Here is a 12,998-nt window from a genome sequence, read left to right as displayed (position 1 = left end):
ATGAAGTTGGATGTGTTACTTAATATCTCAGTATTCTAGCCACCTCTGCATCTATAATTGCATAGAATGTTCTGACCTGCATTTGGTGAGAGAGTTTCTTCACTCAGGAAATATTCTTTTTCAATGAAATCACAGGTCTTTCCCCTATCCGTATGCCCCAATAGATTCTAAAATCCATGGCAGCAAGGCCTGCCACTATCTTATCTAAGCTTGTTTTAATTTACTCAAGGTTCTAGCATACTGCTATAAGTATGATAGGTCCATAATCATTATTTGTTGAGTTGGACTGAATAAATTCACAATTCATACAAATATTGATTTATTCTCTAAGGATTTTATTGTCATCCTGAAAATGCTGTTCTTTGGGCAGTTAAAGAATACCTAGTTTTTTTCAGGTCACTATTCTGAGGAACTTTAATGCACTCATGTACTGTGACTGAACATCTCCAATAAACAATGAAATCTAATGCTGCAGTTTAGTGTATTAATCAGAGGACTGTTCTTAATGATAGCTTTAGGAAATTCCTCCCATGGATGACAGAAGGGCATGACTGCTTTACTTCCAGGTCCCGAAAAATCTCCATGACTTAACAGTCTAGGAGGCTTCAGATTCACTGTGCTCTTTGCCATAACAACTGTATTCTTTGGCGAATGGTAGTTGATTTTTCTAATGGGTGGCACAGTGGGTAGAGCACCAGGCCTTTAGTCAGGAAGACTCAGACCTGTTTGCCTCAGTTTCCTTAACTGTAAAATGAGCTGGAAAACTAAATGGCAAGCCACTCTGCCAACTTTGCCAAGAAAACTCCGAATGGAGTCACAAAAAGTCAGACACAAGTGAAAATTACTGAATGACAATAAAACAACAAATTGATTCTCTGAGTGAAAAGGAATGAATAATTCTACTTGCCCACTATCTTCCCTTTAGAATGTTTAATACATTTCTATTCCGTCCCCCCCAGGTTGCTATTCCAATGAGGTTCAATGGCAAGTCTGGTGTTGAGGTTCGGCTGCCAAGTGACCTTGGAGATTTGAAAGGGTACACATCTCTCTCTTTGTTTCTTCAAAGACCTGAATCCAGAGAAGATGGTGGGGATGAAGACATGTTCGTGATGTACTTGGGCAATAAAGATGTAGGTATCTCTTTGATGCTTGTTTGTTTTTTTTTTTAGAACATAGACTATATTTTTTAGCTGTCCGCAAGTATTTAAATTCTGTTGGCACTATGGCAAACATTATTGCCACACCATTAACAACCCCTAATCATGATCCTCTCGACCTATCCTGTAGGTTAGCTCCAAGGCCCAAAAGGGTGACTGCTATAACTGCCAGCAAAGTGACCTCTTCGACCCTGGCTCCCTAGACCAGGGGTCCCCTATTAGTAGGTTAGGCTCTCCTGTAGACTTGGCAACCTTTCTTCTTACATCTCTCAATCAGTCTCTACCACCCCACCTTCTGCCAAACTCCTTTAACTATGGTTCACTAGGTTTCCCAGCCAGGTTGGGAACCCATTCTGTGGCAACCCCATTCTTCTCAAGCACTGTCCTACCAACACTCCCACTACACATGTAGAGACTTCACTATCATTGTTTTCCATTGCTCCTCTCCCCAGGTGATCTCAAGGCATCAAGGAAATGAAGAGTACCTCCTCTTTGGAGGACTCTGGACCTTAAAAAGTCCAACAGTCTCTCTTTACGTTTAGAGACACCAGGATAAAGAGAAAACCTCTCTCCTCCTTTGCAAATAATACATGTTAATAACTTCTCTAGCTATTAAAATTGTCTTCTTACAATTGCCTTTTTTAGAGTTTGTTTTCATTTTTAATGATGATTTTCATCTTTCTGTTCTTTTACTTTATTTGACGTGAAATGGATATCTTGGTAAATACCTAGTTCAGAATGTCATATTTGGTAGAGAACTATTTGAAATACTAGAATATTTTTGGCTACTAAACTATAAACGGATGTCATTGGAGGACACCCACTTTCAGTTTCTCAAAATCAGCATTTTTTTCTCCTTTCTACCTTATCATATTTTGGCTTTTCTAGAATATGTGCCTAGTCTTACACCCTGCTCTTCTCAAGGCCTCATTAATCTTCAAATGGATGGTTTGTTTTACGTGTACTAGGCACACATTTTTATTACATAAGATTTATTCATGTTTGTAATGAGCTTCTTTGGCCCCAGGAGTGAGGAAAAGTCAGTGTTGGAAATTCACTCAAGCACTTTCTCATGTCTCTAGGCTTCAAAGGACTACATAGGCATGGCAGTAAGGGATGGCAAACTTGTTTGTGTCTATAACTTGGGAGACCAGGAAGCTGAAACCCAAATGGACTCCATTTTGACCAAGAGTATAACTCAAGAGGCAGTTATGGATCGAGTGAAATTTCAAAGGTACAAACCTACACTCTTACTCTCCTTCCTTGCACTGAGACACACACCATAAATGTTTCTGCTATACCTACTGCTTGTTCCTATTCTAAGTGCCGGGGAAGAGTCTTGACTTTTTTTCCATATAACTTCTTTGCTATTTAGGATCTTCCAGTTTGCAAAGCTCAGCTACTTTAAAGAAGCCACATCCCATAAGCCCAAGCCTCCTGATTTCTATGACATGGATAGTGGGAGCGGCGATGTTCTTCTGAATTTGGACCCTGAAAATGTTGTCTTTTATGTTGGAGGCTACCCACCCAATTTCAAGGTGAATGCATGTGGAATTCCAGGTTAAGGAAGCTGTTTCTCTGAGTTTATATAAAGGCTCTTTTTATAATGAGCTAATTTTCCCCAATAATACCTTTATTTTGATTGTTGTCATGGCATAGTGGATAGAGAGCTAGCCTGGAAGCCAAGAAGATACGAGTTTGAGAACTCTGGCACATGCTGGCTGTGTGACCCTGGGCCACTCAGGCCTCTCAGCCACTCTCTAATGTCCACTAGTAGAGAAAGTGGTGTCCTGTATCTATAGAAAATGTTTCCTCACCAGGAAGTTTCTTATGCCAGTAAAGTCACAGGTTGAATCCCTAGGTTGACTGTCACTAGGTCATACAGTGGTTAGAGCTCTGAACCTGGAGTCAGAAAGATATGAGCTGAAATCCAGCCTCAGACATTCACTAGCTGTGGGACTCTGAGCAGGTCACTTCACCTCTGTCTGCCTCAGTTTCCTCATCTCTAGAATGGGGATGATAATCATAGCACCCACCTCTCATGACTCTTGTGAGGATCAAATGAGGTAAAGGGCTTTTTGAGCCTTAACATGCTATGCAACTACTAGCTGTGTAGCTGTCTCCCATTTATAGCTTATAATCCACGTACCAGCCACCAGTGGGCTTCATCAGGGGATCTGTGTTTATTTTGTTGCAGCTTCCTCGTGAACTAAAATACCCTCCCTACAAGGGCTGCATTGAATTAGATGACCTCAATGAAAATGTTCTAAGCCTGTACAACTTCAAAAAGACTTTCAATCTCAACACAACAGAAGTGGAGCCCTGTAGAAGGTAAATGAAGCACAGGAATGACCTCCCAGTGCCTTCATCACAAAGCAGGAATGTCATATAGGAGATGCTTTTTGTTTTACATGTCTTCTTGGGCTTCTTTCCTTTGCTGTAGAAGGGATATAGAGAATTCTAATCGATGACTGAATGTTGATCTATTCTGTTTATGTCCCCAGGTTAATCATTTCCCAGCTCTGTACCTGGATCTTTGGTTGCTAGCCCACTTCTCCTCCAGATCTCATTTTGACAATTCATAATATTGAATTGCCTATATACTTGTTTGTGTGATTGTGTGTGTGTGGGGAGGTCCATGTGTATGGCACCTTGCACTGTTTGGTTAGCATCTCAAATCCACACAGTCTATCCAAATGGAATAAATAGATGGATCCTAAGAGTCTGTGTTTCCTCTGTAACGAGATGGCAATATTTGTAGTACAGATGCCCTGCTCAATTCCTCAGACATCCATATGTCCTGTTAATATGGCCCTTGTATACTTGTTAACTTGATGCCCTGTCTTCTGACTTATGTGATTTTCTATTGACAGGAAAAAGGAGGAGTCTGACAAAAATTATTTTGAAGGCACAGGCTATGCCCGGGTTCCAACCCAACCCAGCACTCCTTTTCCAAACTTTCTACAGACAATTCAGACTACTGTCGATGAAGGCTTATTGTTCTTTGCAGAACACCAGGTTAGTCAAAATCTGGTATCAAACACTGCTAAGTTAATAAGTTACAAATTATTGATTCACGTGGGCTCCATCTTTGACACATAGTGGATGTATAACCCCTAGGCAACTCACTTCACTTGTCAGTGCCCCAAACAATTGTCCAAGACTATATGTGGCCAAACAAATGCTGATCTACATTGGTCGAGTTACCCTTTAGGGAGTTCCCAGTAGCAATGAAAAAAAAAAAAGTATAGTCCCAAGCCTACCTCCCACCCCCAACCCCCACCCAAATTCAGTGACTTTGGGAAATTTGTCTACCTTAAAAACTGGAGGATTCATTTCCATTTATATTTATAATATTCAGCAAGGTGATTGAATAAATCGGATGGAAATAGAATAGAATTGATGGAATAGAATAGAAATGGAAATAAAATGTGGATACTTTTTGGGCCCATGAAGCTTACTAGTAGAGGAGAGTACAGGATATTAGGCAGAGCCTCAAATAGAGCATCAATCAACCAATAAGCATTGATTAAGTGCCTACTGTGTGTCAGTACTGTGCTGGGAATGAAAGTACAATGAATGAAGCAGTTCCCACTGGCAAGGAGTTTACATTTTAATGGGAGAGATAACACACACACACACACACACACACACACACACACACACACACACATAAATATACAGAATAAATATAAAATATAAAAAGAGTAAATGCAAATTAATACAAAGTAGTAAAATACAAGGTAATTTAAAATTCTTAAGCTTTTTGCTTTCTATTTTTACACAAAACTGAAAGGCCATTATATGTACAATTGTTTCCATGTTTGTAGGATTTCTTCATATCTTTAAGTATGGAAAAGGGATCTCCTGTGTTGCGATACAAACTAAATTCAGAGCCTCCAAAGGAGAGAAGAAATCGAGTACTCATAAATGATGGAACTGATCAAATGGTATACCATTTTTAACTCTTAAAAATAATAGTTCTCAGTCCTTTTAAATCAATTCAGTCAAGACACCTGAACCAAAGAAGCTTGATGAGTGATTTTGCAAAAGGTCCCCTACTATGTGATGATGATTTGATCGCTGGGAACTTGTTCATTTTGTTAGTTGAAGATCAAGATGTGGAATATATATTACTAAAACCATTTTAAATGTTTTAGCACCAGAGCGTTTTCCCCCCCACAGACAATACCGTTGCGCGTGTTTAACACTCTGTAAACAAATGTGACTGAAAAGCGCCATGGATCACTGAATTAGGGGGACTTTGCTGTTCTGTTGAAAATAAGAATGCCTTTTTATAGAGTGGTAATAGGTGGCACAGTAGACAGAGCACCAGGCCTAGAATGAGAAAGACTCATCTTCCTGAGTTCAAATCTGGCCTCAGATACTTACTAGCTATGTGACCCTGGGCAAGTTACTTAACCCTGTTTGCCTCAGTTTCCTCATCTGTAAAATGATCTAGAGAAGGAAATGACAAACCACTCTAGTATCTTTGCCAAGAAAACCCCAAATGGAGTCACAAAGAGTCAGACATGACTGAAAAATGACTGAACAACAGTAATTCCTTTCTGGGTAATTATGTGTATTTCTTTGGCCATTTGCTGATTCACATCTCATACTCATTTCAGATTACTATCAGAATGGGGAAAACCCAAAAGCTTCTACGAATAACTGTGAATCAATCTGTCATTGAAGTTCAGGGTGAAATTTTCAATTTTGATACCTATTATCTTGGAGGAATTCCAATCTCACTCCGGGAAAAGTAAGTCAAAAGAAAATTATTTTCTGTGATCATTATTTGTTTAAGTAATGTCTGTGCATCTATTGCACTTCTTTTCCCCAAAAAGGAACAGAAAAGAAATTGTCCACCTCAAAGCACTAACAGTATCCAAGCACAGCTTAAATTGGATAACTGAGTCTAAATGGAAAAACCCAACATGCAGAGGAAATACTGAAATAGATAATAAAGATAAGAATAGCTCATATTTATCTACCATATTTTAAATGTTTAAAAAGTATTCTACATGCATTATCTCATTTTGTTAATCGTGAGATTAGCTGTAGAAAGAAAACAGATCAGGCAAAATCTCTCCTTATGAGCCATCCAATGACTAGGTCAGGAGTACTTTCCATGCTGTACAGACTCATTGGGTAATATTCAAATCTGATTGGTATTATTTTTCCAGTTTATAAACTCTGTGGAAGATTACCACGCATTGCTCCTATGTGTTTCTTTTAGGCATTTGGCAAAGGCAACTTCTCCTCTGACACCTGCCAAATTTTTATGTCATTTTATGAAAAAGGAATTCTTTTTGTTAATAGGACAAGTTTTAAGCTGTCAGGATACCTCTAAGGAACCCAGAATGAGAAAACTTAAAACTATTGATTCAAGTAGAGCTGCATAATGTTTATTTGTCCCTCTTCTATTAAGTGCAAATTTTAAATCCCCCATAATCTTGACATTTATTCAATTAAATAGACTAATTTAAGGTGGCTTGCTCTTTATAGCATGCCAGAGAGTGGAAAGGAGATGATAAAACAATAAAGAGTCCATGTGCTGAGTGATCTGAAACCAAACTGGATTAGCACAAGCACCGTAAAGAGAGATGAGGCTTCAAGCTAACGGCAGCGTCTACTAACAAAGGGCTTTAGAATAGCGGTATCGTAAGTGTCTGTTGACTTGAACAAAGATATTCTTGGCTTACTTAACTCATTTGCAGATGACTTAAAGCTAAGAGAGGTAACCAGCCCAACAGATGACTGTCCGTATTCAAAAAAATTTTGATAGTCTAGAACAGAGACTGGCAACCTATACCCTGCCACCTGTTTTTGTATGGCCCACAAGCTAAGAATGGTTTTTAAATTTATAAATACATTATTTATATGCCATATGTGGCCTGCGGGCCATAGTTTACAGACCGCCCCCTGTCCCAGTCTAGAACACTGGCAAAATATAATAAGATAAAATTTATTTGCGATCAATGTCAAGCCATACACTTGGTTTAAAAAAGTGAACTCCACAAGTACAAGATGGAGGACATGTGGCTTGACTGCTATCAGTCCCTGTGAAAAAGATCTGGAGGTTTTAGTGGATTGTAAGCTCCATATGAATCAACAATGTAATGCAATACAATGCAACTAGAAAGATAATGCAATCTTAGATTGCATTGAGAGTGCCCAGGACATGGAATGCACTGTTCTCATTGTATTCTGGGCTTTTCAGGTAACATCTGGAGCATTTGTGTTCAGTTCTAAATGTCACATTTAATAATTCATTAATAAGCTAAAGAGCAGCCAAAGGGCAACTAGGATAATCATCATCATCAATATTAATTGATATTATTATTGTTACTAATCATTGTTATACCTGAAATTTTTATAGCCCATTAGAGTTTACAGAGCACTTTCTCTACATGTATTCTTTCTTGGGAGCTTGGAAACAAACTCGTAAGGGAAGGTGCTACCAGTACTAACAACTCCACGTAGAGATGAAGAAATCAAATCTCACAGAAGTTGGGTGACTTTACTATGGTCATATGTCTAGTACCTTGCAGAAGAAGCATTTGAACCCAATCCAGGACCTGTCCATTATTCAAGAGCCTCATGGTCATCACACCATATGAGGACCAATTGAAAGAGCTGGATGTTTAGCCCAGAGGGGAGAAGCCTGAGGTTCAAGTATTTAAAGGGTTATCCTGTATTAGGTATTAAGTTTATTCTGTTTGGTCCTGGAGGACCGACCCAGGAGCAGTGGATAACTAGACGTTGTAAAGAGGTGAATTTAGGCTTCACATAAGGAAACACTTTCAGGCAATTAGAGCTATCCAAGAGTGTTTGGAGGAAAGTTTTGAAGTAAGATCTTGTTCAGAAATGGGTTGGACCAGATGGCCTTTGGCAGCCCTTCCCACTCTGCAATGCTGTGAGTCAGAATAATAATAGCTAGCATTCATATGGTGCTTTGAGGTTTGCAGAGTGCTTTACAAATATCATCTCATATGATTTCCACAACAACCTTGTGAGGGAGCTGCTATCCTATTTTACAGATGAAGAAACTGAGGCCGATAAAGGTTTAGTGACTTACTCAGGGTCATGCAGTTTATGAGTATCTGAGCCAGGATTTGAACTCAAAGCTTTCCAACTCCAGGTCCATTATTCTATCACACTACCTGATGCCTCACTAGGGACTGTAGGGACTGATCCTGTGACTTCAATAGTATTAGCAGCTTCCAGGTGAGGAAACTCCTTCTGCCAGGACAATTAGTAAGTGTTTGTGATGAGTTATGAGTTCAGCTCTTCCTGAGTCCACATCAGGCCCTCCGTCTGCTGTGCCACCCAGCTGTCCACCAGCTTTTTCCTTTCCCTTTATAAAATAGAAATCATACTTATCCTACTTACCTCATTGACTTTTGATGACAAATTATTAACTAAACTAAAAACTCTTTCAAAAGTAAAGATCAGTTGAGAAGTATTTTTGAGTATGTGCTATGTGCTCACCCTCTGCAAGCTGCTTATTACAATTATAGTATGAGAAAACACACACGTTTTATGTTGTTTAGTCACTTTCAGTCATGTCTGACTCTTTGTGACCCCTTTTGGGGTTTTCTTGGCAAAGGTACTGGACTGGTTTGCCATTTCCTTCTCCAGCTCCTTTTACAGATGAGGAAACTGAGGCAAACAGGGTTAAGTGACTTGCCCACATTTTATTTCCATTTCTATTCTATTCCATCTATTCTATTCTATTTCCATCTGATTTATTCAATCACCTTGCTGAATATTATAAATATAAATGGAAATGAATCCTCCAGTTTTTAAGGTAGACAAATTTCCCAAAGTCACTGAATTTGGGTAGGGGATGAGGAAACTAAGGCAAACAGGGTTAAGTGACTTGCCTAGGGTCACACAGTTAGTTAAGTATCTGAGGCCGAATTTGAACTAAGGTCTGATTCCAGACCCAACTCACTGTGCTACCTAGCTTGCCATGTATGTGTGCATGTATATATGTCTATGTGTATATATGTGGTGTGTGTGTGTGTATATATATGTATATATATATGTGTATATATATATACATATATATATATATATATATATATATATACACACACACATTATATACCCCTTATGAGATTTTATATGTATGCATAAAATCTCATACAATAATCATAATGAGCAGCTTGCCAATTTATGTCTGTGTGTGTACCTGACAAACCTTAACGCCCTGGATATGTATCAGATATTCTTATTATGTCATTGAACCTCTGCCTGCTATGAAGCAATAGGAGATTCCAGGATTCCTCTGTAGGACCAAGAGCCATCTCAAAGAGCTAGTCATCAGTCCTACTATGTTTCCTATCCCCTGTGTGGATGGCACAGTCAATCATGAGAGTGTGCCAGGGTGCCCAAGGTCTGGTTGAATGTCCACACAGTCTCCTTACACGGGATCAGAAGCACTATGTAGAAAGGTATCAGCACGAGAGGGTGTGCAAAGGGGAGAGGTAGAATGGATCTAGTGTGACTGGCAACAAATTTCTCTTTTGACACATTCATTCATTCGATGACCATTCATCAGTTGACCACTCTATGTAGAGCACTTTTAGGTGTCCTACATGTGTCACCTCTTCAGGAAAATAGTTATTTGCATTTCCAAAGGCTGAAAATATACAGGCTGCTTTCCGTGTTCTGGAGTTTAGTCCTCAGTGGAATAATAATAACAACAACTATCGCAGGATCAATATAGATCTTTATTGTTTACAAAGCACTTTACAGACATCACTGCCTCGACTCTCTGAGGTGAGAATATGTGGGTGTTATTCTCTCCACTTTAGAGATGAGGAAGCCAGGACTCAATGAGGCCAAGAGCCTTCCTCAAAACCAAGCAACATGCGTGTGGAAGCAGATCCTCTCATCCCAAATCTAGGGAGTGTTCTTTCCACAATAGCACATTGGGATTTAGGCAGGGATCTCCCAAGAGAGTTTATTAAGCTGAAAATATGTGTAACAATTAGAAAAAAACTGTAAGAAAAAGTCATACGTCCCTCTATATCTGAAGCAAAAAAAAAGCATTTTATTTTTTAAAAGGCTACAATGCAATGAATATTTCTTTCCTCTTTTTCTTTTTAATGATATTTCACTTCATGCATATTACATGCAGCTCAGCTGCTCATAATGAGTGAAGTAAAAATTACTACCAAAGCATTTCCATTTAGGAAAGTGAGCAACTGAGAAATTCATAATGAAACCTGCTTTGTGTTTCTCTTAGCTATCATTTGCTTAGGAAATCCAAGTATTTTACTTCAGGCAGCTCTGCCTAAATTCAGAGTCAGACACATCCAAGAACAAATCCAGATGCAAATGACTAAGGCAGCTGCTCTTTTGTCACAGATGCTGTTGTGGAAAGTATGGAAGCTTCTTCTGTCCCTTTTTTGTTTCCCAGCTGTGGTCACCTTTCTCTCCTCCCACTCAACATCAACTTCTTTAAATCACTAAAACCTCCAAGTTGAAATACTTGGTGTTCTACATCTCCAAGCCTTGGCTTCTTGCTCTGGATTAGCCAACCCTTACTAGCTTTGTGATCGTTGAAAAGTTGATTTTTGAGACTTCAATTTCCTCATTGGTAAAAAAAAAAAAAAGATAAAATTGGAATTGATCCCCTTAAGGGTCCTCCCAGCTCTAAATCTGGCATTCCCATAGTGTCTTCATTCATTGTAGAGACTGGAAACACAGGTAGGTAAGGAATTGAAATGGACTCTCCCTTTGTCACAAAATAAGCTAGTCTCTTAACTCCCGTCTTTATATTCTATCTATTGTGACCACCTTGTGAGGTCTTCCTGAGGATAAATAGCCGTAACTCCTGTAGCCATTGTGAGCTGAAATGTGCTACCAAGCACAAGATATTGCAACTATTAACTATGACACTCAAATAGAATGGGAGTGTCACACCAATCCCTTTTTTTTTTCTTTCCTAAATCAGGTTTAATATATCCACTCCTGCTTTCCGAGGCTGCATGAAAAATCTGAAGAAAACTGTTGGAGTTGTTAGGTTGAATGATACCGTAGGAGTAACCAAAAAGTGCTCAGAAGACTGGAAGGTAATTAGGAGAGTTGACTCATGACTAACTGTTATGAAGAGTTCCACGAGACCTGGGTTCTAGTGCTGGTTCTATCACTATCCATGTAATCGTAGGCAATAATACTTCACGGACCTCAGTTTTCCTATCTGTAAAATGAGGCAATTGGATTAAATGATCTCTAAGTTTCCTTTCAGCTATTAAAATTCTATGAATCTAAGTATCGCAGCCCTTAAAGAGTGCAACTACCAAACCAATTTATTTTTTGTGTTCATGAAATTTTAATCGCATGATCTTGTCTAGCATAGTACCCTTGGATTACAAACAGTGATGTCAGGCTCAAATAGAAACAGATCTCCAAGGGCCGCATATTGACTAAGAAAACCTCAAATTAACATTCTCTATCTTACACTGTATTTTTATCTATTTGGTTTAACATTTCCCAATTACATTTTAATCTGGTTCTGTCATACTTGGGAGTTTTAGGGTGTCATGTGGCCTGTGGGCTTCAAATTTCTGTATTACAAAATCACATGGTGTGTACAAAGTATACAGTGTGTACAAAGTATACAACCACCATGAATTTGTAAAATGAAGTTCTGTACCTTTTATATATACATAGCAATATTGTATGTTAATGCCTTAGCTTCTCTTAGCAATACAATGATCTAAGACAATTCTGAGGGACTCATGATGAAAAATGCTATCCACCTCCAGAGAAAGAGTTAATGGAGTCTAAATGTAGATTGTAGCATACTTTCTTTACTTTCTTTATTTTTCTTGGGCTTTTTTTTTTGGTCTGTGTTTTCTTTCGCAATGTGACTAATATGGAAATAAGTTTTGAATGGCTGCACCTGTATAACCTATATTAAATTGCTTGCCTTCTCAGAGAGGGGGAAAGGAAGGGAGGAAGGGAAAGAGAATTTGGAACTCAAAATTTTAGAAAATGAATGTTAAAAATTTATTACATGTAATTGGAAAAATATTTAAAAAAATAAATATATACAAAGTGCTTAGAAAAGATGCAAATATACAAAATATACACATGAGAATATAAAGATGGCTGACCTGTTATGTTGCTATAGAACATCTCTCATTTCTTTCTGAAGATGTTGAATAGATTTCAAACCATACATATTGCTTCAGACAGAACCAGTAGTAGTGAGACTAAAGTATGCAAATAAGATCACCCTAGCTGTATAATTATATTTTAATTTTAATAGCAAAGTGCCTAAGATGCCAATGACCAATTCCCTGTTTGTGTTTCAGCTTGTACGGACAGCATCACTCTCCAGGGAAGGACAGCTAAGTTTCATTGACATGGGGCTGCCGGACCCCAACAACTTTCAGTCTTCGTTTGGGTTTCAGACCTTCCAACCCAATGGCATGTTATTAAGGCACCAAATTGGGGTAGGGAAATGCTATTTACATTAACTATAAAAACCGTTTTATAATCCAGCTGTTGGTAGAAACAAGCTTTGGAGGAGGTTGGTCAGTGAATGCAATATGTTCACACCACAGCACTCAGCAAACATCTATTAGAAGCCCATTATGGGCAGGCCCCTGTTGTGCCACTTTTTTGACCTAATACGTTCAGTGTTACATTTTTCAGTCACAAAATGAGCTGTGCCTTCAAGCCTGAGCCTAAAAAAAAAATCAAACTGGTAAAAATTAAATATTTGGGTAATTCACAGAACTTTTATTGTGCATGTTCATGGAAATACTGCAATTAAAATAAAAATAAATAATTATTCTATTCAGTGATGCAGCTAGA

At 38.5% G+C, this 12,998-nt stretch overlaps 1 protein-coding gene across 3 annotated transcripts in view; it reads left to right on the top strand.

The window, feature by feature from the left end:
- LAMA3 (laminin subunit alpha 3) overlaps nucleotides 1-12,998 on the top strand; it is a 319,129-nt gene that overhangs the window by 286,077 nt on the left and 20,054 nt on the right. For all 3 annotated transcript variants that reach the window (XM_078153463.1, XM_020968691.2, XM_020968692.2), the window contains 9 exons: nucleotides 960-1,130; nucleotides 2,240-2,391; nucleotides 2,533-2,695; nucleotides 3,355-3,488; nucleotides 4,031-4,175; nucleotides 4,988-5,107; nucleotides 5,786-5,919; nucleotides 11,128-11,245; nucleotides 12,494-12,634. In XM_078153463.1, coding sequence (XP_078009589.1) covers nucleotides 960-1,130; nucleotides 2,240-2,391; nucleotides 2,533-2,695; nucleotides 3,355-3,488; nucleotides 4,031-4,175; nucleotides 4,988-5,107; nucleotides 5,786-5,919; nucleotides 11,128-11,245; nucleotides 12,494-12,634 — 1,278 coding nt within the window. The remainder of the gene's footprint in view (nucleotides 1-959; nucleotides 1,131-2,239; nucleotides 2,392-2,532; nucleotides 2,696-3,354; nucleotides 3,489-4,030; nucleotides 4,176-4,987; nucleotides 5,108-5,785; nucleotides 5,920-11,127; nucleotides 11,246-12,493; nucleotides 12,635-12,998) is intronic.

The sequence above is a fragment of the Phascolarctos cinereus genome, unplaced genomic scaffold, assembly GCF_003287225.1.
Source record: "Phascolarctos cinereus isolate Bilbo 61053 unplaced genomic scaffold, phaCin_HiC Scaffold_4;HRSCAF=312, whole genome shotgun sequence".
Taxonomy (NCBI): Eukaryota; Metazoa; Chordata; class Mammalia; order Diprotodontia; family Phascolarctidae; genus Phascolarctos; species Phascolarctos cinereus.
This window is presented reverse-complemented; position numbering and strand designations above follow the sequence as displayed.